General features: G+C 41.7%; 1 protein-coding gene and 1 long non-coding RNA gene across 3 annotated transcripts in view; one reads left to right on the forward strand and one right to left on the reverse strand.

The window, feature by feature from the left end:
- Positions 1-2,591: 2,591 nt before the first annotated feature.
- Positions 2,592-26,934, reverse strand: part of Kiaa1958 (KIAA1958 ortholog) — a 160,352-nt gene continuing 136,009 nt past the window's right edge. For both annotated transcript variants that reach the window (XM_085686069.2, XM_085686071.2), the window contains one exon: positions 2,592-10,508. In XM_085686069.2, coding sequence (XP_085542195.2) covers positions 9,702-10,508 — 807 coding nt within the window. In that variant the 3' untranslated portion in view covers positions 2,592-9,701. The remainder of the gene's footprint in view (positions 10,509-26,934) is intronic.
- LOC148122812 (uncharacterized) lies at positions 6,471-11,162 on the forward strand. The gene is made up of 3 exons (XR_015737593.1): positions 6,471-7,500; positions 9,303-9,386; positions 9,642-11,162. It is a non-coding gene; the product is annotated as an uncharacterized LOC148122812 (long non-coding RNA).

The raw sequence follows: 26,934 nt of genomic DNA on the forward strand, positions 1-26,934 counted from the left end.
AAGGATCTTGTTTATTGTTGAAATGCATTGTGTTTAATGTCTTTCTCATCTGTCGTTGGCGTCTTACCAGCAAAATTGGTAGTGAAAATACCCCTAAGGAGAGAAAGGGTTCAGACAGAATCCAAAGGATAAGGAGAAAAATGAGAAATGTATTGGAGAAGGAAAATGGGGCCATACATCTAAAGAGAGCCCACACATTCTGGCCAGGAGATGCTCTGGGCACTAGAAGAAATTAAGGACCCTAGATGAGCATGGGTGGGCAGCAAGTGCCTGGAATGCCTGTACCCTGGTCCTCATATCTGGTTTCTCTCACGGCGGGCACCTCCTTTACAGCAGCACTTCAGTCATGTGTATTCCTTGGCCCTCTTGCCTCATCTTGCCCATCTGCAGGGAACACTGGCATGAATGTGACACACATCTGTGTATCATAAACATACCTGTCTTAGGGCTACTCAATAACCCACAGATCTACATTAAAGGAACAAGGTTGGAGGGTACAAATAGGGTCATCCACAGGAACAGCTTTCTTCGCTGGATGTTTTTTATCACAATGTCATTAACAACACCATCCCCATGTCTCTGCAGGCCCCTCCTTTCAGCTGAGAATACTCACCTCTGAGTCTGTACCATCTCTAGAACAGCCTTTTAGTCTTCGGTGTTTGTTTACAACTATTCTTGTTTATTTCATCTTACAACTCCCAAGTCACACTCCATCACTGAGGAAAGCCAGGGAGGGAACACATCACAGGAAATGAGATAGGAACCAAAGCAGAAGCTTTGGAACAGGTTTCAAGTGTCCTCGTGTTTTTATTCACACTCTCATGGGAGACTGTACTGGCTAGTTTTGTGTCAACTTGACACAAGCTAGAGTCATTTGGGAAAAGGGAACCTCAACTGAGAAAATGCTCCCCCTAGATGGACGTGTGGGTAAGCTTGTGCTTCATTTTCTTGACTGATGATTGACGTTGGAGGCCCAGTTCACTGTGGATGGTGCTACCTCTGGGTTGCTGGTCCTGGGTACTATAAAAAGCAGCCTGAGCAAGCCATGCAAGCCAGTAAACAGTGTTCCTCCATGGCCTTCCTTCCATGTTGCTGCCTATGTGTAGGTACACAGGTTCCCCATTTTTCCCGAGGCGCTATGCAGGGCTGTTCTGCTTCCTGGTTCCACTGCATCAGCTTAAGGGTGTGGCATAGAACTGCCCTCTCCTGTTATGTTAATTTCACCTACGGCCCAAGGGTGTAGCTCAGAGAGAACTCTTCTATCATGGTAATTCCACCCGCAAGCAAGGTTCTCGCCGCAGGCAAGGTTCCCTGGTCAGAGAAGGAAAGCTTCCTCTTTTCTCTGTTCAGCTGCTGTCCGACCTTGGGTGCGGCCCCCTGACTTTTCTCTTTCCCTGTTCCTGATGGGGGGCTGGTGTCTTTTGCCCCACAGTATATATACCCGACTTATGCTTAATAAAGCTGCCATTTGCCACTTGCTCCTTGGCAGATGAGCCGGTCTCTTTGTGTGTGTGTGTCGTCTGTTCAAACCCCTAGGACATGCGTCCGTTCTCGTGGGCTCGAGTCAGGAAAAGCGCGCGCCTGTTTCGAGGTTCGGGTGTCCACAGAAAAGTGCGGAAGCTTACACCTATGGTGGCTGTTCTTGGTTGTCAACTTGACTACATCTGGAATGAACTACAATCCACAAATGGAGGACACACCTGTGAGAGATTTTTTTGCTTGGTTTGAAGCAGGTAAATCCACCTCTAGTCTGGACCTTTGAGGCAGGAAGACATAGGTCTTTAATCCAGATCTTGAGGACATACTTTGAATCTGGAATACACCTCCTGGCAGCCTATATGAGGATAATGGAAGAAGGAAGGTTTTTTATTCAGTTCTTTGCCTGCTTGCCCTCACCTTGGCAGCACATCCATTCCTTCACTGGCATTGGAGACTACTTTTTTGGGATTCCAGCATATATAGAAGATCAGTGGAGACACTTAGCCTTGTGGGAACTTTCCGTTCACAGCTAGCCATTGTTGGATTAGTCTGTAAGTCATTCCAATGAATTCCCATAAGTTCTCTGTCTGAATCGCCCTTCATAATATACAACTCTCAGGTGAAAATAAACTCTTTTTCCCCAAATTGCTTTTACCAGGGCAACAGGACATTTACCACAGCCAAAAGAAACCTAAGATACCAAAATCTATTCTGCTGGAAACATTTTTTAAGTTTTATTTCTTAGTTGAGCTGTTGTAATGTGGAGAGCAATAGATTTCCACTTGGAAGTTCTGAGGATTAAATGTCTCCAAAGTAACAAAACCGAAGAGCTGAAAACAGTAATTAAACATTAACTTAAGACATGAACACAGTGGCCAGTATACGACTGTGAGATCTCTCCATGGGACTCAGTCTGCAAATTTTTAAGAGTATTAGAGGAGGAGGCAGCCATGACAACTACTTCCACAACAAGAGCTCAGGAGCATCAGCCGTGGGCAAGGAACCATTCCTAATGTGCCAGCATCGCAAACCACACTCACAGGAATGTGGTACGAATGTAAAAACACTGCACATCATGTTGAAATAACTAGGTTACTTTAAGAAAATAGACATAAAATAAACATTATTTTTTATTTTTTTTATAATCTGGGTTAAACATTAAAGCTGCATATACATGAGTAAGACCAACACCTTAAAACAAACAACCTCCAAACACTGCAAATTGTTAACAGACTCTGTTGACCATTAACTAGAGGGTTGGATTACATGAGTAAGAAAACCCCTTCCAATCCTGACATGGACAGAAAGCGTTTGCAAAGCCTTCCAGCTCACAGGCTCCCGTGTGTACATATGTGTTCCCAGGTGTGGTCACCAGGGAAGAACAAGCTGGAAAGGGTACAATAAAGTCAGTCATTAGTAAATGAACACCAGCCGTAAAGTCCTTTCTAGTGTGTTTAAAAACACCTAGGAGAATAAAAACATTGCAAATGCATTTTGGTTACAAAACAACAAAAAACTCATTAGAAAACACTAAAATTTTAAGTAAAGACAAATTACTTGTCTAAGTGGTAAAGTCAAACAGACTTGTCAATCACAGTTAAGCAAGAGAACCCTGGGGAGTTTATACCGGGTCTCCATCTGATGTAGGAGGATCCAGAAGAAGCTATGTCTGTCCTTCTGGGGATAGTTTTTGTAGTATTTCAGAATGAAAAACTAAACAAGCACGAAGCGTAAACTCCTGTATTGCTAATTTAAAGTAAACATCAGGGTTCACTGGCCAGACTCTCCATTCCTTTCTTCAAGCGTATCCAGGGCAAGCACATGAAAACAACAGATCCCAGTTTTACTGCCAACACTGATATTGTGGGGTCCAGAAGCAATTTGTTTTCACTGTTTTTATTCTCATTGTGCTTTCTGCCCTGCCACCAAGCTGGGTATCAAAACTAGGGCCTGGCTGGGCATGGTGGCACATGCATTTAACTCCAGCAATGAAGGAGGCAGGGATGGGTGAATTTTTATGAGTTTGAGGACCAACTGGTGTACATAATGAGTTCCAGGCCACCCAGGGCTACATAGTGAGACCTTGAATCAAACATCAAACAACAACAAGCAAACAAAAAACTACAGAATAAACAACAAAACAAAACCAAACAAAAAAACCAAACCTAGGGCAAAGTGCTCTACCACTGAGCTACACCCGCAAGTTCACAATACTTGAACTTTGACAGATGTCTACAATGTCACGAGTTGTTTAGAAATGCACCACTGCCTTGGCCAGCTTCCTGCAGTTAAAATCCAACTTTTCTTATTATCATTGCACTCCAGAATACACCATTTTTCCTGATCCAGCTTATTTTTTTTAAAGGTATGAGTGCTCTATCTGCATGTAGGCCAGAAAAGGCCATCAGATCCAATTATAGATGGTTGTCAGCCACCATGTCATTGCTGAGAATCAAACTCAGGACCTCTGGAAGAGCAGCCAGTGCTCTTAACCACTGAACCATCTCTCCAGCCCCCAAGTCTTTTCTTTCTTTCCTTTCCTTTCTTCTCTCTCTCTCTCTCTCTCTCTCTCTCTCTCTTTGGTGGTTCGAGACAGGGTTTCTCTATGTAACAGTTCTGGCTGTTTTGGAACTCGCTCTGTAGACCAGGCTGGCCTCAAACTCAAGAGATGCCTGCCTCTGCCTCCAGAGTGCTGGGTTAAAGGTATGCACCATTGCTTGGCAATTCCAGCTTTTTAAAGGTCTATTTTGTGGTTGTTTGTGTGCATGTGGAGGCCAGAAGAAGGCAATGGGTCCCCTGGAACTGGAGTCACGGAGTTGTGAGTTGTCAGGTGAGTTTTGGGAATTGAACCCGGGTCCTCTTAACCGCTGGGCAATCTCTCCAGCCCTCTTCCCCAAGTTTAGTTTTAAAAAGGTCATATATTGATTCTGTAATTGTCTGATTTTGTACCTGTTGTTACTAACTTTGGGGACAGTGAAGCAGTACACGTGGTGCAGTGAAGAGGCACAGTCTGGGCTCTGTGACCTCAGTACCTCAGTACAGAACAAGTAGAAGCAATGGGCTCTACTGCAAGAATGTTTTAATTGTTAGAAAGGTCTAAAATAATGTAGATTTCATTTGTAAGAGTTGTATCTGAGTTTTCTAATTGCCATGAATTATTTCAGTAATAAAATTGAATAAAAACAGTACTATGGCACTATATTTACTTTTAAGTACATGTTATATTAACACATTCAAGAGAGGACTCTGGGATTTTTAGATGCATAGCTTCTAGCTTTATTGCCTATTTAAAAGCACCCACTCCTTTCCTCTAGTGGATAACGACCCAATGATTATTATTTCAGAGACACTGAAATTATAGATCCATTAAGTCTAAATGATGTGTTGTATGTTGTGGGGTAGGTGGTACTTTCTTAGAATTTATCATAACTACAATATTTTTAGATATTAAAATATAAAATTCCAAAGATATAATCTTTCTTTTCAAAATTCCCTAATGTTTCCCAGCACCTGGTGCTATAGAGGAGCTGAAGCCAGCCGCTCTTCTCTTCTTATAGACAGCTTGCTGCTTTCTGATCAGATGTCTGAAGGATTTCGATCCAGAAGGGGTAGCTACACATTTTTTTGTGTGTGTACGTGAGTGTGCATGCATGTGTGTGTGTGTGTGTGTGTGTGTGTGTGTGAAGCTGGAATACATTGAGTCTTTTTAAGCTTTATGAACACAGACACAAGATCAGGAAAGATCTTGTTTCTCAGTAGTCTTTCTATTAAAGGCAAACTCAAGCTACTGTTTCCATATCCAATTATCTTCATTAAAAACTTTTTAAACAGGAAAAGCTCTCCTGTCCCTCACATAATTGGCATTTTTAAGGTTTGATTCTTCCAATATAGTTTTCAATCTAGCACTGTTCCAGTCTTCCTTAAATTTACTCATTCACATGGAAAAAGTACAACGAAGATCTTTACTTAGGAACAACGTTTAAACAACAGAATGTTTTTCTTTTGACAGAGAAAATTAAAATTTTATTTTAGAAGTGAAATTACTTAAACTGTCCACAAATTTGAAATTTCCACTATGTTCTGTTCACAGCTGCCAGCTCCTAGACAAGTCCAGTGGGAACTCAGACTAAAGTGGAGCTCGCCAAGGACAAGCCAGCCAGCCTCTGCGAGGTCCTACTATGTGCATTCATCTATGCCTAAATTGGCTCCAAGTTCACTTTTTTTTTTTTTTAAAGCAATCAGTGTCTCATAAAAGCAAGTGATGAATACTTGGTAACGATGATCTTTAACCATTTTGTTTATTTAAATGGCAACAATATGTTTACTGTTAGCTTAAACTAACAAAAATAGCATTCTGTTGTCTAGAGATAACAAAATAACTTTAGAAGTCCAGAAACTTGAAAATTTAAAGAAGCATCTCCTGAGAAGACATGCTAGTGTACTAAGCAGTATTAGTGTAGCAGTGTGTCCTGCTAATGGCCGAGAGCCAGTCCACTGAGGTCACTGAGGAGCTCATGCGGTGCTGCCAGCAGAGCTGCCCAAGTCAGTGGCAAAAGAATGGCCCCGGATCTGTCAAGACATTTAATTTCTACATAAATACCCTCTTGTTCAAATCCTCTTCATGGCTGTGTCTATGAATATGCTGAAATGCTTGATACTTTTAACAAGACTGAATTAATATAAAAAAGTAATAGAATTTCACATTTTTTCAAATGTCATTTATGGGTCTGAGCTGACTAATCAGAACAAAATCCAAGGAAAGGGAACTGGGCCACGTGACCAAAGAGACCATTTCTTTCACAGCTTTGGTTAGATACAATATTTCTGCTTTAAAACACAGAAAACAATGAAGAAACTTTCCATAAAGCCTCTGGGGACTCCCAGTATTCCTTTCTCTCATTTTTTTTTTTTTTTTTTACTTGTGTCTGAGGTATCAGGCTTGATAGACTAGAGGTAGACTTCATAGGTTTGGCTGTGTTTACTTGGCCAGATTATCAGGTTTGGTTTCCTCTTCAAGTTTAAAAACGTAAGGAAGAGAATCTCCACAATGGAGGAACTGTTACTAAAAGTTGTAACAACAGTTACAAAAAGTTGTAACAACAACAACAACAAAAATCCATTGCTTACCTAAGATACAGCAGTATGTTAAACTCTTCATGTCCAACTGGATCGCCCAAACCAGGATGACAACCTATTACCTGACAAGCCATTCCCCAGAGAGAGGCCTATGGGCACTGGGGAGGTAGCCCCTACAACTCCTTTTATGTATTGTCTAAGTGTGTGGTGTTTTACCTGCATGCATGCCTGCGCGCTATGTTTGTGCCTGGTGCTCATGGGGCCAAAAGAGCGAGTCTGACCTCCAGGGACTGAAGTTTCCCGAGTTCAGGTCCTCTAGAAGAGCAGCCAGTGCTCTTAATGGCTGACCAGTCTCTAGCCCTTTAATTACGTTTTTCAGGACAGAGTCTCACTCTGTAGCTCAAGATGGCTATGATAGCCTAGGCTGGCCCAGAACTCATGGCAATCCTCTTGCCTCAGTCTTGTGAGTGCTGGCATTACAGGTGTGAGTCACCATGCATACCTCAGCTTTTGCAGCAATACAAAAAGTATGATCTCCTCCAAAGATTCCAGGGGTCCTTTTAGAACCGAGATGGCAACTTCCCTTATGCAGGGCCCAGGGGCAACTTGCATTGGGGTATGCTAGCTAAAGAATTTATTTCATTAGTGCTGGGAACAGAACCTAGGCCCTTGCATATGCTAGGCAAGCATTCTGCCACTGAGCTACAACCCCGGCTCAAACGGAAAGTTCTGGGTAAACACCCCAACTCTGGTGCAGAGAGACCCAAAGACAAGTGCTTGTAACTTGCCCTATCCCTTCTGGAATTCTCCTTTCTTTTGCTTTAAGCCAAAAGATTATGTGTCCTGTGGAGATGGCATATAATTGACTGGAAAGACTGAACCTCAGCCACAGCTCTTGGCCCTCCTTCAGAGCATGGCCATCTGGGAAGACAGCTATTTTTTCAGGTTGGTAGGCTCACCCCAGCTTACCACTCACTGATGTAAAGTGTGTCTCACACAGCCATATCTGCACAAATAGACAATAAAGTTGTACATGGCAGGTGGGAGCCCTTGATGCAAGTGTGCTCTTCCTCACTCCCACGACTCAAGGATTCCCATGCTGTCAAGTGTAACTGAAGATCTGACCCCTGAGAATTTGGAGAGCTTACAATTCATCAAATAGGTGCAAGGCAGGAAGTTGAAGCAGAAATGCTTATTCAAATGCTCAACAGTCTCAGTTAACAGGAATATTGACGACATATGGTCAGTTATTGCTATTCTTGGGAATGTTAAACTTGGAAAGATCCCAGCACACCTAACAACAACATTTTGAATCTATCTAAAATAAAAATGAAGGTGTTAGTAATTAAGATGCAGACTCTGCAACTTGGCCATACAAGTCATGTCTTCATCTTACATGCAGAACCGAAAAGATAACTGTTTGCTTCCCACAAACAAAATAACCTTTGGGTGTTTAGCAAACTAAAGAAGACTGACCTAACATTTTGTGACCATCTCTGCTTTTTTCCTGAGACAGGGTTTCTCTGCGTAGCCCTGGCTGTCTCGGAACTCGCTTTGTAGACCAGGCTGGCTTTACAGAGATCTGCCTCCCTCTGCCTTCCAAGTGCTGGGATTAAAGGCGTGGCTACCACACCTGGTTTGTCTATCTTTTCAAAACCCTAAAATCACGATTGGAAGTCACTACAGACTAATACACAGGGTCAAGTCAAACACCGAATATTAATTGCGTGTTATTTACACAAAGAAGGGGCTACTAAAATTCATCACTACCCAGGGAGGTAACCTAGTGAACAGAACTATAAGCATATACTCACTAGAAAGAGAACAACATGAGTCCTTAAGGCAGCATTGGTTGAGTCTTCTCTGGTAAAGTGTCACATATTTCAATAACTAATGAGTGATTTTAAAAGAACTACTTTAAATAAATATTAAAACAGTACTTTGAAAAAGAAATGACTAATTTAAGGACTTGTGCAGTATGAATTTGCACTGGGATTTTAATTTGGGATCCAAAAGCATACATAAGAACACAATGGTACAAGTTATAGCAGTCTTCCCTTGAATGGAAAGCAGAGTAGCAGCTACTCCTGTTAATTAGTACTCTTTGGGTTCCTTTTTAAAAACTTGTATTCAGAGTAGCTAACAGAAAATTCTGCTGTTTAAACAGCACATGGTCAGGTTGAGTTTTATTAATGTGAAATGATTTGACAATGTACGCATGCTCTGACTCACCATGTCCTTAGTGCTGGCTTGCTTACCTGGTAAGCTGCCTAAATCTGTGTCCAAAGCACTTGTGCCAACCCACAGATCTCCAGAATCTTTAGTAAATGCAGTGGGGAATCTGTTTTCTTTGTGGCTTACTTTGTTGATTTTCTTAGGAAAGCATGAGCTAGCCTTACATGTCCAGGGACTCTGGCCAACAGAACAACGGCATGATGTGAAAAACAGATTAACACAAAACAAAGTTCAAACAGCAGATGCTCTCACGGTGTGGAGAACTCAGATGCAGGCACTTCTGCTTCAGGTTTTCCTATTTGGGTCACAAGTGGCTTTCTAGAAACCCTCCTGGTTGCAGAGTCCACTGCACGTGGTGTCTCAGAACCAGCCTTTCAGAGTACTGATCTTCGTTTTATCAAATTGTCTTTATCAACAGCACAGTGGAAGTGTTTCTTTTACCTCAGTGAGTAAGTCTGCCTCCCTGGCAGAGCATCCACTGAGAAAACATAATTCTGTCTCTCTCGCTCTAGGTCCTTATGTGAAGGAAACTCAACAAAGTGTACATAATTCTATACCATTCTAAAGCTGCCAGGCTACTGGGATTTTTTTTAACAGTAAGTACTTAAAACATTTTTTCCAAGAAAACCCGTGCTAAAAAGGCACTAGATAAAATGAATTTCTTCACTCTTGTATATAATAATTATACATTGTGTTAGATTCCAAGATTTAACAAGGTGTCACACATTTAGATAAAACATTATTCAGTCATCTACTTTTATGTAAAAGTGAATTTCAAGACTGAGCAATGGCCTGCTGCAGTAATGGAGGCCAGCTGTATCATGGAGTGAAGACAGCTTCTGTCTCCTCAGGACCTGCTTGCTGATGACTCTCGCCATGACCACCTGAGGGAAGTCCTGGCCTTGGAGGGCTCACTGGCAGCAGCTGTGGGAGCTAAGTCTCCTGGAGACCTGAGTGAATGAGACGAAGGTGAAGTTCTCACAGTTGTCCAGCTTGACCTTTCTGGCTAAATTTGGGACAATTCCCCGGAGGGACCGCAATCCCATCCTCTGCTCCTCATACCATACACTGCCCATGTCTGTGGCCTCCTTCCTGGCTGTCAGATAGAAGGGAGACTTGGCCTCCATTTGGGTAGGTGGCCGGTGGATGTACATGTACTTGTAGAGGAGGCAGTAAGGGCACTGTTTGTGTCCCCTAGAATGCTCATGGTAGATTTTCCCGTGACATACTCTGGTAGAAGCACTCCGGCTCTCTCGCTTAACACTGTCTGTCCGGGCAAAGTAGGGCTGGTTTTGTGGGTCTTTGAGCAACTCGATGTCACCATACATCAGGTCTGCGTGCTCCTGCAGTGTCCGCATATTCAGATACTGGCTGTTGTACTTGACCACTGTGGACAGGAGAGTAATGGGGCTGTCGTCCCCGAGACACCCTGCCTGCCACATCTCCTCCTCATCAGAAAGGGAGAAGTAGACGATATTGCGAGAACGGGCACCCGACATCCCTGCCTTACTCAGAACCCACAGCTTCTCCTTGAGTTTCTTGGTGGAAGAACTGAAGGTGCTGCTGGTGATGGAAAAGCCCACACCTGCATTCTTCAGGATGCGGTCCAGGCCACGGCGGATGGCATGAAGTGAGGTCGCCAGGAAGTCTGAGCCGTCACTCTTCTTGACAGTGACATAAAAGTTTTCAAGCAGCTCATTCAACTTCACTGCAGGGATCTCAAATGAGACAAACACTGAGGTTACACATTTGAGGACACTCAGACAGCTAACCCCATTTTCCCCAGTCCTCACTAGGGGCTGTGCTAGAGAGAACAGTTTCCTGACCTCTAGAGGACTGAACCTTTCACACGATGTAGGAGAAAAGCAGTGAGTTTCAAACTGGATGATCTAGGTTTCATAGTTGGTTTCCTCTAATTTCTTTAAAACTCATCATTTCATGATCTGCAAAACAGGGCACACTGGTAGCCACCTTCTCATAGCCCATAAGTAATGCTTACAGGAGATATGGACCGGGAGTTCCCAGGAGTATGTAAGCAGCAGTGAGCACACAGCCCCTTAAAGATGTGTCTACAAATGCCTACAGATTGCTACTATGACTGGCCTTCGTAATGTTGGCTAGTCCTTTCTGGATGGTCCTTTCTTCTTTTTGCTTGCAAACCACTTCTCCTTTAATGAAGTTCAGTCACCCTTTCTAAGGGACTCTATAGCTTAACCATGAATTAGTCCAGCATTAATGTCCTCAATACCTGTCTATACTGTTTGGTACCTATTCCTGAGCAGGGACTTCTGAGGAGGAGAGCCAACGCATCCAACTATGTAAAAAGTTAATAGTTTGTGATTTTTCACTTAATAAACACTAGGTTTTTAATATCAGTCTTATGAGTTTGGCTTATAAGAAATCTTTGCAGGCAAATGGATGGCGCTAGAAAACATCATATTGAGTGAGGTAACCCAGATCCAAAAAGACAATTATATGTACCCACTCATGAGTGGTTTTTAGACATAAAGCAAAGAAAACCAGCCTATAAATCACAATCCCAGAGAACCTAGACAACAATGAGGACCCTAAGAGAAACACACATGGATCAATCTACACGGGAAGTAAAAAAGACAAAATCTCCTGAGTAAATTGGGAGCATGGAGAAGATTGAAGGGGAGGGGAGAAGCAGAAAGGGGAGCAGAGAAAAAAGAATAGCTCAATAAAATAAATAAAAAAAATCCCAAAGAAATCTTTGTGGTCAAGATGAAGATGTAAAGAGCAAGAAGTCTTGAGTCAGGCTACAATACACATGATTTGGACAAAATAGAAATTCCAATAAAAATGCTTGAGTGGAAACCATGCAGTTAACACTCATTTTGCTAATAGCCAGGAGTTAAAGAGAAAATAAAATATGAGCCATATATTAAAAATGAGCCAAACTAAGGACTGGGGAGATAATGTCAATAGGTTAAGAGTCCTTGCTGCTCTTGCAGAGAAGAGTTCAGTTCCTGGCACAGATGTCAGTCAGGGACTCACATCTGTAACTTTAGCTCCAGGGCACGGAATGCTGTCTGCTGGTCTTCCTGGTTACTCACATGTCCACACATACACATAAATGAAAAAAATTTTAAAAATTATATCCATGAAGAATATGATTTAAAAACAAAAATTGACTAAATTATGATTTATAAAACTATATCTAATTAAATATACACTAATAACATAAACTAGAATGATTTGTTAGAAAATTTTATTCTTAGTAAGCAAATGCTACTAAGAAAATTTTATTCTTAGTAAGCAAATACCCCAAAAGCTAGAAAAGTAATTCATAAATAGTAAAATGAGCCAATACAAACAAAAAGGAAAATGAATGAAGGAAGAAGGGGAAAACTGGAGTAAGTAAAGTAAACATCACCTCTGAGAAAACCTATCACGATGATAAAGTCCAATCAGGTCTGAGAGGAAGGAAAAGGCAGAGAAGTGGACTTAGGCAAACTAAGACTAAGAAGGCAACAGAAAACGAGAGTGAAGAACATGGAAGAATACTGCATGCTTTATGTACATTAATATGGAAATCTATATAATATGGATTTTATTTTGAAGTTTTTGTTTAGTGTGCATGCATGTGTGTGCACGTGTGTGGGCATGGAAGCCACTACAGGTGTGTGATTTTTCTACTGTAGTGCTGTGAATAAAATCTAACGCCTCCTTCATGCTGGGCAGTGTTTGACCGGTGACTTACCAATTTGTTTGGATTTAAACAGTTTAACAATACGGAAGAAAGCCATAAAGGCTCTTCATTCTTATCTGACTCACATCTATATAGGATAACAAAAACAAGACATATAAAGTCACCCCAAACAAGGCAACTTTCATGCTGCATGTAACCATGTTGCATAAGATGTATTCAGATTAGTAAGATGTCAAGAAAGCAATGGCTGGGCTGGGGAGATGGCTCATCACATGAGCCCGACGGCCTGGTTCAAGTCAGAACTCACGTATGTGGCAGCATGGGTCTATAAAGCTAGCACCTTCAGAGCAAGATGCAGGCACAGGCAGAAGGACTGACGGCAAGTACCCAGGCCACCCAGCCTGGGGTACTTAGCCAACAGCGCAACAAAGAGACCCTGCCTCAAAAAAAAAAAAAAAAAAAAAAAAGAAAAAAGAAAAAAAAAAAGAAAAAAAAAGGCAGAAGTCAAAACCTGACCTTCACAGTTGCTCATTGACCATCACAGGTACATCATGGCACATGCCTGTGCTCACACACACAGACAATCACAGTAAACAAATACTAAAGAGACAATGTAGTCAAGCACAATGGTTCTGATGTGCACAAGTTCCAGGTAACATGCTGCCAGCTTCTGAGATCATGCATCACAGGTGGGATCACTACAGTGCAGGGTGATCCAATATCAGGAAGTATTGTATGCATGGTCATTGGCAGAGCAGGGGCAAAAACACAAGTCTGACAAATATCGGAAAATTATTTTAAAGATGTGGCATCTACTTTAAAATTTTCAGAACTGAATTGAAACTGATATTGCAAAAAATAAGTCCACTTAATAAAAATAAAAGTATTGTACAGGCAAGAACTGTAAAAATATACCTACAATGAAAACTAGGTTCTTCCCTAGAAAGTGAGGAGGAGAATAGCATACTGAATTAAAAAATAAAAAAGGAAGAAAGGAAGGAACATAAAAGTACAAAATATCTGCATACAGACTCTAGACTGAGAGCCGGGGAACCTGTATGGGACAGAACTAGGTCCCCTAATGTGGGTGACAGTGTGGTCTGATCTGTTGGGGGGGGGTGGCTGGCAGTGGGACCAGGACCTATGCCAGGTGCACGAACTGGCTTTCTGGAGCACATTCCCTATGGTGGAATACCTTGCTCAGCTGCGATCCAGCAGGAGGGGCTTGCTCCTGCCTCAACTTTGTATGCCATACTTTGTTGACTCCCCCAAGGAATGCCTTACCCACTCTGAGGAGTGGATAGGGGTGTGTGAAGGGGGAGGTGGTAGAAACAAGGGAAGGGGAGGGACGGGTTTGGTATGTAAAATAAAAAAGAATTTTTTAAAATAAAAAGGACAAAATATCATTTTTTGATAATCTGTTACTGCAAAAGATTAGGGTAGTTATGTATAAAACATAAGACTAGCTTCCTTATTTATCAACCAAAATGTTAAAAAAAGCTGGGCGGTATTCCCAGCACTCCGGAGGTAGAGGCAGGGGGATCTCTGAGTTCAAGACCAGCCTGGTCTACAGAGTGAGTTCCAAGATAGCAAGGGATACCCAGGGAAACCCTATCTAGAAAAACAAACAAACAAAGCTAAAACAATTAGTTGGGATTTCTTTGGTTGTAGGGGGGAAAAAAAAAAAATCAAACCTGAGCAAACCTAGATTTTTTTTTTTGGTTTTTGTTTTGTTTCTTGTTTTTTTTTGTTTTGTTTTTTTGTTTTTGTGTTTTTTCAAGACAGGGTTTGTCTGTAGCTTTGGAGCATGTCCTGGAACTTGCTCTGTAGAGCAGGCTGGCCTGGAACTCACAGAGATCCACCTGTTTCTGTTTCTCAAGTGCTGGGATTAAAGGTGTGTGCCACCACCACTGGGCTGCAAACCAAGATCTTAAAGAGTGATTCAGAATTAGGAAACTCCAATGCATTAGATATTCTCTTCCAGCTCCAATCTCTCTCTGGCATGGGAAATTAAAACCACATGAAATTCCAGGATGATTATTAAGAAAAAGAAGAGAAATGAAAACAAATGGTAGTTGGGATGTTAGGAAATGAGAATGCTCATACACCTTGATGGAAATGTAAAATGATGCAGTTGCTCTGGAGACAGACTGACAGTCCCCCAGATCTAAGTCATATGCCCAACAGAACTGATAGCATTTGCCTATACAAATCTATATAGATAAAGAGATTTTTTTTTTACTGTAGCATTTTTCATAATGGTCAAACTGAGGGGAAACCATCGGTAGGTAAATGGATAAACAAAATGAGAATGTGTGTGTGTGTGTGTGTATGCACTATATGGAATTTTCTTCAGCAATAAAAAGGAATGGTCCTTGAAATACTATGTCAAGCAAAGCTCACTTATTCCACTTCTACAGACACAGAAGGACAAGTAAGCCAGGGCTAAAGGACAGATAATTCTGCTAATGTGCAGAAAGTAAATTCATAGAGGCAGATGGCAGGGTAGTAGTTACCAGGGCCAGGGGCAAAGAGGAAATTGGGAACTATATTTTTTGATGAGTACACAGTTTCTACTTGGATAATTGAAAGAATTCTGGGAATAAATAATGGTGATGGTTTGCAGAATGCTGTGACTATAGTAAACATTACTGAGTTGTACACTTAAAATCTGATCATCGTGGTCAGTATGTCCATGGGTGCGTGTATATCTGGTGAGTCATCAATAGCTATCTAATTGGAGTTAATGCCAGCTAAACAGGAAAGAAATGAACCCAGTCAACTGCCCATGGCTGGTGAGGGCATGGACCCTAGAGGAGAGCCTACTTCTGCCACTTTCCTAAACCAGGATGATTTCTACTGCACTCTAAACATTTATCCTTACAACCACAGTGAAGTATGTCTCTCACCAACAAAGCTTCCCTTTGCAGTCGATGAAGATCACAGAAATCTACAAATAGCCAACATTTGAGAATTGGCTATGGAGTTCCCAATTCCAGTGACCCATCTGTTAATCAGCTTCTACCTCCTAGGCTCAGGGAGCATCATGGAAGGAGAGGAGAGAGTCTCAGAGCTGGAGGGCCAGGATGTCTATTGTGAGTCAGTGTCTTCTATCCATGTACCCAGGAAATTTCAACTATATGGTCACCCAAACAAGACCTGCACAGTGAGACCAGCTGACATGCCCATGTAGATGGTAGAAATCCTACAAGGTCCCATGACGAGAAGCTGAGCTACAGGCTAATGGCTACTGAGCTCAGTGTCTGTGTGGTGCTCCTGATCCTTAGGTTAAGTTGCTGACTGGATACACTTATCAGCACATGGGCTGTCATTATCTAATCAGGCAGAACTTGGTTGGTGCTGGAGGCCCAGCCCTGAACAAATGCAGCTCTCGCCTTCATCGGAGACAACGACCTGCAATCCACAATCCACAGCTGCACTGGAAACCGCCAGTGATGGCTACCCTCTATTCTCAATTGTATTAAGAGACTCCAGGGCACTAAAGTAGTTTCTAGAGAGGACTTTATAGGCAGCAGGAATGAGGGCTGGTGTCCTGGACTGAATGCAAAGCGGGGAAGGAGGGCCGGGGATGAAACTCCATGGGTCCATTGCTTGCCTAGCATGCAGAAGCCCTAGGTTCTATCACCAGTACCACTTAAACCTGAAGTGGCAGCACATGCCTGTGATGTCTGTACTCAGGAGGTGAAGGCAGGAGTATCAAAAACAGAAAAAAAAGGGAGAGCGGGGCTTCTTCTCTGACTTGCTTGTATGAAAACAGTCATTTATTCTCCACCGTGACAGGGATTCAGCTCAAACTATCAACCAGAATAAACTGCTTCCTCCATCAAGTGGCTTCTTGTAAGGTATTTGGTTACGGCAATCAGAAACATAACTAACAGAACTGTAATACAAATGCAAGGGTCATGGGACCCAGGTGATGGGGTGACTAAGTTCAGAAAAGGCAGAGACAGAACTTGAGCTTATTTTGTGAGACCACTGAGAAAGGTTCCAAATACACCCCCAGAAGATGAGGCATTTTAGGCCAAGGAAGTAGCACACAGAAAAGGTCTAAAAGTGTGGAGTGGTCTTGTGGTTTCTGGGAAGGTGACCAATGCTGCTGGCAAACAGAGATAAAGGCAAGATGAGGCTACATAAATGGGAGTATGCCAGTTACCTTCCATTGTATGAGGAACAACCTAAAGCTTAGTGGGCGTGGCCAAATTGTTTATGAGTGAGCATCTGGAATAAACGCAGATGCGCATTCATGCTAGCGTTTCTCATAGGGTAACTCATGTGGATGCAGTCATTTGGATATCAGGGACACAGTTTGCTCATATTTGTAGGTTTAGCTCGGCTTCCTCACATGGAATTTACATTGGTCAAAATATGTCACATGGGTAGCTTTAAGTCTAGCACTGGGACGGGAGCAGCAAGGACACTGGAAAGAGGCGCACAGGAAAGGCGTGCAGCCTGCGAGGCCAACCAGCTGGAAATGATCTCATGGGCAATGGAAGCTACGTTGTTTGTTTCGAATCCTTCTAGGAATTTGTTCACCTTATCTATGGTCCCTTTTGGGGACACAGTTGTTCACAGAGTTCCTTTTCGTTTTTTATAATGTTGGTAGTAATATTCCTTTTTATTACTGCTTTCAGCATTTTAAATTCTTTTATGTTCTCTGATCTTAATCTCTCTTCTTTTCTTCTTTTAAAAAAAAAAATCAAGGCAGTGTCTCACTGTACCGCAGCTGCCCTGGAAATTTTGGCCACTCTGCTCCACCTGCACAGTGCTGGCAGTGAGGCATGGACCACCCAGCTGGATCCTCTCTGACCTGTTGCCATAACCTCGCTATCTGCATATTTAAGAAAGTCTGCTCATCTTGCAGATGGCAACACTCATCCATTGCTGGTGGTAATGCAAACTTGTGCAACCACTTTGGAAATCAGTGTGGCAGTTTCTCAGGAAACTGGGAATCAACCTACGTCAGGACCCAGCAATACCACTCTTGGGCATATACCCAAGAGATGCCCAATCATACTACAAAAGCATTTGTTCAACTATGTTCATAGCGCATTATTTGTAATTGCCAGATCCTGGAAACAACCTAGATGCCCCTCAATGGAAGAATGGATAAAGAAAGTGTGGAATATATACATATTAGAGTACTATTCAGTGGTAAAAAAAAAAATGACATTTTGAATTTTGCATCCAAATGGATGGAAATAAAAAACACTATCCTGAATGAGATAACCCAGACCCAAAAAGATGAATATGGTATGTACTCACTCATTTGTGGACTCTAGCCATAAACAAAGGACATTAAGCCTTTAAGTTCACAAGCCTAGAGAAGCTAAATAACAAGGTGAACCCAAAGAAAAACATATACAGATTCTCTTGGAAATTGGAAGCAAACAAGATTGCTGGGCAAAAGTTGGGATCATGGTGGTGGGGGTGGAATTGGGAGTAGGGGAGAGAGAAGGGAGAAAGGAAAGACTGGAGAGAGCTTGGGAAAGTGGGAGGGTGGAGATTGAGGAAGGGCGGATATAGAAGCAGGGAAGAAGGTATCTACATTAAGGTAGCCATTTTAGGGTTGGCAAGAGACTTGGCTCTACAGTGTCCACGGGAATGTCCCCAGCTAGGTCCTTGGGCAGCAGAGGAGAGGGTGCCTGAACTGGCCTTGCCCCACTATCACACTGATGATTATCTTGAATATTACCATAAAATCTTTGCGACGGATGGAGATAGAGACAAAGTCCCTCATCAGAGCAATGGACTGAGCCCCCAAGGTCCAACTGAAGAACAGAAGGTGGGAGAAGAGGAGCAAGGAAGTCTGAACCGGGAGGGATTGGTCCACCCACTGAGACAGTGTGCCTGTTCTAATAGGAGCTCACCAAATCCAGCTGGACTGGGACTGAATGAGCATGTGATCAAACGAGTCTCTCTGAATGTGGCTGACAAGGGGGGCTGACTGAGAAGTCATTGATAAAGGCACTGGGACTTGTTTCTACTGCATGTACTGGCTTTTTGGGACCCTAGTCTATTTGGATGCAAAGCTTCCTAGGCCTGAATGTGGGGGTGGGGGCTTGGACTTCCCACAGGGCAGTGTTCCCTGCCCTCTCTTAAGGAGGGAGGGGGAGGAGGGGAGGAAGTGTAAATTTTTGAATGGAAAAATAAATTAAAAAAACAATTTATTATTTTGTCATCTGAGTCTTAAAAACTTTTTTTAAAATTCATTTTAATTTTTTTTGGGGGGGGGACAGCGGTTTTTTTTTTTTTTTTTTTTAAAGTAGACCTGGGTAGACTGGAACTCACTCTGTGGCCAAGACTGACCTTGAGCCTGCCATGATCCTTCTGCCTCTGTCTCCCAAGTGCTGAAACTACATCTACGCCACCAGGCCCAATCAGATCAGCTTTTAAACTTACTTCAACATTACATTTATTTAATTTATAGCTTTTATATTCATATTTAATTTCATAGCATAAGCTTTATTTTCTTTACAAGTACTGCTTTTGCTGCATTTTTATTCCATATTTACTTTAAATGAATACACTTTTTGTTATTTAAATTTGGGGTGGGAGTTGACATAAGGTTTGTCTGTGTTCTCCTAGCTGCTCAGAAACTCTCTCTATAGAGCAGGCTGTCCTGAGTGCTGGGATCAAAGGTGTGTTCCTGCACCATCTGGTTTATTATTTAACTTATTGAAAGAAATTTTGGGAACAGGACCAGAAGTAACACATTATTTAATGAAAATTTAAGTTCCAAGAATGAGCACTATGAGTTATCGGTCAGCAAAGTCCCAAATGTCTCAGAAGCAGCACGGGCTACTGCCACCATTTTGGTTGCCTGTTATAATGTGGTAAGACCATATAGCTGAAGACACCATATAGTTGGCAGATATAGAGAAATAAGCTTAAAACTGATTGGAAAACCCCTTTCCTGTTGGCTAGCTTACATATTTCCAAAGATCTATATAACTCAGTGGGAGAGAAAAGACATCAATAGTCTTATGTATAAAATCCTCTAATAATAAAAATTATTATTTTTTAAAAGAAATTTGGTGAGTAGGTTAAAGAATTAAATCTTTCCGGACTTGAATTCTTTTTCATATGTAGTCCAGAGAAATAGCCCTTACAGTTCAGATTTGGCTGAAAATGAAAGGTGATACTTAACTGATTTATATGATTTATATTCTTTCTTAATGAGCCTGTGGGGTGGACTCAGAAAACACTGTGAGACACAAGATACCACACTCAGCTCTCAACATCCTAGGGCACAGGCTCACCCAGAACATAAGCCGTATACCTGAGAGATTCAATAAAACTATTTACATACCTTGAATTGATTCTTTGTTTTTTTTCTTTTATTGAAAAGAGTTTTTTTCTCACATAATATATCCTCATTATGGTTTCCTCTCCCTCCATTTTTCCCAGATCTTATCTTCCCCTCCCATCGAGATCGACTCCCTTTCTGTCTCTCATCAGAAAACAAACTTTTAAGGGATGATAATAATAGAATAAAATAAGATAAGAAAACACAACACACTGGAGTTGGGCAAGACAAACAGAAGGAAAAAAGCCCAAGAGAAGGCACAAAAATCAGAGACCACTCACTCATACTCACGCATCCCCTAAAAACAATAAACTAGAAGCCATAATATACACATAGAGGGCCTGGTACAGACCTGTGTGGGTCCTGTGCATGCTGCCTCAGTCTCTATGAGTTTGTATGAGCTTTGTTCGTGCTAATTTAGAGGGCCTTGTTTCCTTGGTGTCCTCCATCTCCTCTGGCTGTTACAATCTTTCTGCTTCCTCTTCCACAGAGCCCTAAGAGAAGGGATTTGATGGAGACATCCCATTTAGGACTGAGTGTTCCAAGGTCTCTCATTCTCCACATAATGTCTAGCTGAGGGTCTCTGCATTTTTCCTCATCAGCTGCAAGAGGAAGCTTCTCTGCAGATGACTCATCTATGAGTATAGCAGAATGCCATTACTAGTCATTTTATTGCTACTCTTTTGTGGTTTCACTTTTGTTTTCAGAACAGTTGTGTTTGGTTTTATCCTAGGTCCCTGGGCTATAGAGTCTCTGGTTCTTGATCATCCAAGCAGTGTTGATATGGGTTCTTTTCGTGGAGTGAGCCTTAAGTCAAGTCAGATCATCAGTTGGCTGCCACCACAAGTTTTATGCCACCATTGCACTAGTCTATCTTGTAGACTAAAGGATCTGTGGCTGAGTTAATGCTTACATTCTCTTTTGGGTGGGTGCAGAATATCTTCCTGTATCACAGGAGTTAGAATGTAGGGGTGAAGACTATATGTAGGCACTAGCTCAACTTCTCCAGGTTCAATGAGTTGTGTAGATACTGTCTCCAGCAATGGGGACTTGCTGTCAGTTTGTGGAGAGCAATATTGGCAACAGCCTGAGTTGTTTGGGGACTACGACTCAAGCAGATGTAACCCGGTACTGGAAGCTTCATTTGGTGACAAGAGATGTTCAGTTGGGTCCTGGTCTCCCCCATTATTTGGTGATTTCATTTAGATTACCTTTATCTATGTATATATTTTGAGAAGCTTCTACTGTATTAGGTTTCCACACTACCTCTCAATTTTAGCTGTCTCTTCCCGTATCCTCTTCCTTCTTCATTTCTTTCAGATTTTCCAATTTGGTAGAGTACAAGTTTTTAAAGTATGTCCTCATGAGTCTCTAGATTTCTTCAGTGTCTATTGGTATAGCCCCCTTTTTATTTTTAATTATGTTAATTTGGATATTTTCTATCTTTTAGTTAATTTGGTTAAGAGTCTGTTAAACTTATTTTCTCAAAAAAAAAAACTATTAGATTCATTGAGTGTATTTTTTTTGTTTCTATTTTATTGATTTCAGCCCTAAATTTGATTATTTCTTGCCATCTACTCCTTTTGGGTGTGTTTTCTTTTTTGCTTTTTTTTTGCTCTAGAGCTTACATTTGTGTTGTTACCTAGTATGAGATCTCTCTGATTTTTTCCTCTCTCTCTCTCTCTCTCTCTCTCTCTCTCTCTCTCTCTCTCTCTCTCTTTTTCTGTCAGCACTCAGTGCTATGAACTTGCCTCTTAGAGCCACCATCACTGTGTTCCATAGGTGAGAGTACATTGTATATTCATTTTCATTCAATTCTAGAAAGTCTTTAAATTCTTTCTTAATTTCTGCCTTGACCTGTTTTTCATTCAGCAGAGAGTTGTTCAGTTTCCATGAGTTGTAAGCTTTCTGTTGTCTCTGCTGTTGATATCCAGCTTTAATCGATGGTGGTCAAGTTGCAGGGTGTTATTTTCATTTGCTGGTATCTGTTGAGACTTACATTGTGACTGAGTATGTCGTTAATTGTGGAGAAAGTTCCTTGAGGTGCTGAAAAGAAGGTATATTCTTTAGTGTTTGAGTAAAATGTTGTGTAGATATGTTAGGTCCATTTGTTTTATAATGTCTGTTAACTCCAGTATTTCTGTTTTTGTCTGGATGACCTGTCTATTCGCAAGAGTGGAGTATTGAAGTCTCTCACTATCAGCATATAAGGGTCAGTATGTGATTTAAGCTGTAGTAATGATTCTTTTACAAACTTGGGTGCCATTGTGTTTGGGGCATAGATGTTAAGAACTGTAATGTCCTCTTGGAATATTTTTCCTTTGATGAGTATATCCTTCCCTATCTCTGTTGGTTAATTTTGGTTTGAAGTCTATTCTGTCAGATATTAAAATGGTTGCTTCTTAGGTCCATTTGCTTGGAATATCTTTTTCCACCCTTTTATTCTGAGATGATGTGTATCCTTCATATTAAGGTGTTTTTCTTGGATGCAACAGATGGATCCTGGCTTCATAACAACTCTGTTGTCCGTCTTTTTATTGGGGAATTGAGATCATTGATGTTGAAAGATATGAAAGACCAATGATGTTGAATATTGTTTTGTTGGTGGTGGTGGAGGAGTTGTTGTTTGTTGTTGTGTGTGTATCCATGTGCTTCCTCTCTTTCGATCATCTCTGTTTGCGCACCAGATATTGCTGGGTCCTAACGGCTCCCTCAGGGGAGGAGGTGAGAAGGCCTGAGTCTGTGTTCCAATTCATTGGCATTGTGTGTTTGCCCCTCATTGGCTAGGCATGATCAGGACCTCTGACAGTGCCTGTTCGTAGGCCTTCAGGCAGCATCGCAAGGTCACTTCTCATTGGCTAGGCATGATCAGGACCTCTGACAGTAACTGTTGCTAGGCCCAGTTTGCTTCATCTCTCAGCCTTGTAGGCTTCCTACAAATCTTCCTACAGTCTGGGATTATTTATTCCCTCTAACCTCTTTAGGTTGTAGTTTCTCTTCCAGCACCACTGTAGGGTATCTATCTGAAGAAAGATGATAAATTTGGTTTTAACAGAGTCTGTCTTTTTTTCTCCATCAATTGTGATTAAAAATTTTGTAGGGTATAGTAGTCTGAGATGGCACCTGTGGTCTCTTAGAGTCTGCAGAACATCTTTCCAGGCCCCTCTGGCTTTTACAATCTCTACTGAGAAGTCAGGTGTAATTCTAATAGGTCTGCCTTTCTATTTTACTTCACGTTTTTCCCTTGCAGCCTTTAATATTCTTTCTTTGTGCTGCACCTTTAGCTTTCTTTCCTGGTCTTATCTACTTGGTGTTCTCTTTCCTTTTCTTTCCTTTCTTCCATCCTTGCTTGCTTCCTTCTGTTTGTTTTTAGAGGCAAGGTTTCTCTGTGTAGCTTTGGAGGCTGTCCTTCAACTTACTCTGTAGACCAGGCTGGCCTTGAACTCACAGAGATCAGCTTGCCTCTGTCTCCCAAGTGCTGGGATTAAAGGCATGTGCCACCATCTCCTGGATTCTGGATGTTTCTTGTACCTGATAGGCTCTCCTTCTTTAGGTAAATTTTCTTCCATGCTTTTGTTGAAAATATTTTCTGTGTCTTTGACTTGAGTTTTTTCTCCTTCCTGTATTCCCAGTGTTCTTAGATTTGCTATTTTCAAAGTGTCCCAGATTTCCTGGATGTTTTTTGTCAGTTTTTTAGATTTAATATCTTCTTTGCCCAAGGTATCCACAATTTCTATTGTGTCTTCAATGCCTCAGATTCTCTTCCATCTTTTGCATTCTGTTGGTAAGGCTTGCCTCTGAGGTTCCTGTTATAGTCCCTAAAATTTTCATTTACAGATTTCCCTCAGCTTGGATTTTCTTTATTGATTTTATTTCTCTACTTTTAGGTATTGTTTTATTCATTTCCCTTCACTGTTTCTTTAAGGGATGTATTAATTTCTTCTTTAAGGACCTCTATTATATTCATAAAGAATATTTTATGGTCTTTTTTCTTGTGCTTCTGCTATATTGCAATAACCAGGACCCTCTGTGGTAGGGTTGTGGGTTCCAGTGGATATATGTTGTCCTGATTGTTACTGTGTTTTTATTCTGGTGTCTAGGCATCTGGAACTGGGAAGATTGTAATTCTTGGTGCAGATACTTTTCTTGTCTATATTGGGTGGGTGTTTTGTTCCTGGGTTTCTGTTGCCTTCTCTGGTTCTTTAGGAGCAGGTTGTGGCTGTGTATTGCCTGGTAGGAAATTCTTCTGGGATCCTGATAGGTGTGGTCATTGTAAGTTCCATGTAAAATCTATTTCTAGGTATTGGGAACTGACATTTAGGAAGGGTATGGGCTGCAGAGGGGCTGAGGTGGTCCACAGGAGGGAGGAAAGCAGGATATTCCACTAGGGTCTGCTTCGTTCCCTGGGAATGGGGGTTGAAAATGAGGAGAGGCCACAGCTGATGGTCGGCTACCAAGCTGCTGAAGAGACTGGGAGGTTGGATCTAGAGGAGCAGAGGAGAGGTGACGCTCTGCAGGCTGCCTGCTTCTCCAGCAGAAGTCACAGTCTACAAACTCTGAGCTGTGACTTAATTTTCATTTGGTTCATAATATTTTATGATTTCTTCTGTGGTTTCTTCTTGATCTGTGGGTCATTTAATAACTTCCTATAGTCAGTGCCTTTTTAGTTAGCAGTCTGTAACTAATGCAATTTAATTCTGTTATGGACAAGGATACACTATAATTTCAATATCCTGAATCAAGGCTGTCACTGTGAACTTCTTTATTGGCTGATGGGTCTTCCTTTAGTGCTGTGTCTGCTGATGCCTTTGCATTTAGAAAGTAATTTTCTTTCAGAGAGAAAGAGGAGGGCAGGGAGGAAGAGAGGGGGAAGTGGGGAGGAAGAAGAGAGCGGGGAGGGGAAGAGATGAGTGGGGAGAGTGGGGAGGAAGGAAAGGAGAAGAGCAGGAAGGAAGAGAGGGTGGGGGATGAAGAAATGGGGGGAGAGTGGAGAGGGAGAGAGGGGGAGATCAGGGAGGGAATGAGGGAGGAGAGGCAGTATAAAATTTTAGGTGGACAGGTTTCCTTTCAGCTAGTTAACAAATGTTATCTTTTGTTTGTGGCTTGCGGACTTGCTAGTACAGAACTGTTTTTTTTTTTTTTTTTGCCCATTTTCCTCTTTTCTGGATCAATGCTACTTATTCCATTTTATCTCGTTACTGTTTTTGTTAAAAAAAAGTCCATGATGTTCCACAGAAAGATTTAAAGCATGCATACATCTACACAGTAGCTGCCCTCCCTGTGCTTTCCTTCCCTTGGTGATGGATCGAATTTCCAGACGTAATAATCTCCCTTTAGGTTGGAGGGAGAGCATTAAACTTCCTTTAATGCTTCTCAAAGTGTGGATCTACTGCTACTGAATCCCCTCATCTCTGAATGTCTCAAATTATTATCTCATCTTTACTTTTTGAAAGACATTGTCACTGTGGATACTGAAATTACTTTTCTTCCAATAATTTAAAGAAGTCATTTGTCCCAATATCTTTTCATCTGCCTGGTTTCCAAAAGCAAATCTGTTACTCTTACCTTCGATCCTCTGCAAACCATCTGTCCTTTGGTTAGAACTGCTTTTGTTTTCTCTTCATCCCTGGCTAAGAACAGGATTATGATATACTTGTACAGATTCTTCCTCTTTCTTTAAAAAGATTTTTTAAAACATTTATTCTATTTTCAATTCTGTGTCTGTGTGAGGGTACAGGTATGTGAATACAGGTGTCTACAGGACTGAGAAGAGAGCACTGAAGCCCTTGAACTGGAATTACAAACTACAAGTGAGTTACTGAATATGTGTGCTGGGAATCGAGCTCAGGCCCTTTGCAAGTGCTGCACCTACTCTCACCCACTGAGCCATCTCTCCAGCCCCCTCTTCTTTTTCTTGCTTTTGAAACAGAGTCTTGTAATGTAGCTAACCTTGCTTCTGAGATGCTAGGATTAGGATTAGAAGTGAATGCCACCAGTAGAGGCTTGAATCACTCTTTAAGGGATATACTTTCTAGTTTTTCACGTGTTTGATAGTTTTTCATTAAATGTCAGACACTGTGAATTTTACTATGTCCTAGATTTTTAAATTTTTAAATTACTGGTTTTTTTTGTGTGTGTGTATAGGTGTTTTGTCTGCATATGTTTGTGTACCACATGTGGTGTCTGTGGAAGCCAGAAGAGGGTGTTGGATCCTCTGGGACTGGAGTTACAGATGGTTGTTGTCAGGTAGGTGCTGGGAACCGAACCCAGGTTCCCAGCAAGAGTAGAAGATACTCTTAACTGGAAAGCCATCCTTTAGCCTGATTTTTAAAACAAAAACCTACTCAGTTGATCTGCATTTGCCCAAAACCCTTAGTGCCTACATTCTGGATGCTTCCCCGGAGAGACCATTAACATATGACTCTGTTAGCAGCCAGAGTCTGCTATTTACCAAGAATCAATTCACTCAACCAATCACTCTGTCTCTGGTGTATGTGTGTACACATGCATGAGATTGTGCATGTATGTGGAGGCCATAGGTAGACGTCAAGTATCTTTCTCATTACTTCTCCATCTTACTTTCTGAGGCAAGGACTGGCCTCTGAACTCTGGGTACCCACCATGCCAGGTTTTTGCAGTGTGGATGCTGGGGCTCTTTATTCAGCTCTTCCTGCTTTCATGGCAAGCACTTATCAAATGCACCATCTCACTAGCCCCCTGACCTAGAACGTTTTAGGAACCCAAAGGCTCTTCCCTCCTGGACGTCTAGTTCTGCCCTCAAAAGAAAGCACTCACTGGTGAGCTTTCCCACTGTTCTTTCTTCTGCCCTCACCTCCAGGGTGCTCCCCATCTTCATGTGAAACAGAAAAGCCTCTTACACTACTTAACACGCATGCTGCCAGAAAGAGGAAACCACCTTTTCTGTTTCAGCTTTTATTGACTCCTTAAATACATCACCCAAACTCTGAAATCTTACTTGCCTTCGGGGTTCAGCTAATGGCTTCCATCTGTGAGACCTTTAAATCTATGCTTCCAGCTTATCATTTCCACCGTTTTAAACCTCACAATCCCAACTGCCTAATGGATATAATCAGTTGGCTTAGAATTGCTGTACTCATGTCCCTACTATTCTCAAATCTCAAAT

Source organism: Myodes glareolus, chromosome 3, assembly GCF_982192425.1.
Source record: "Myodes glareolus chromosome 3, mMyoGla1.1, whole genome shotgun sequence".
In the NCBI taxonomy this organism is placed as follows: Eukaryota; Metazoa; Chordata; class Mammalia; order Rodentia; family Cricetidae; genus Myodes; species Myodes glareolus.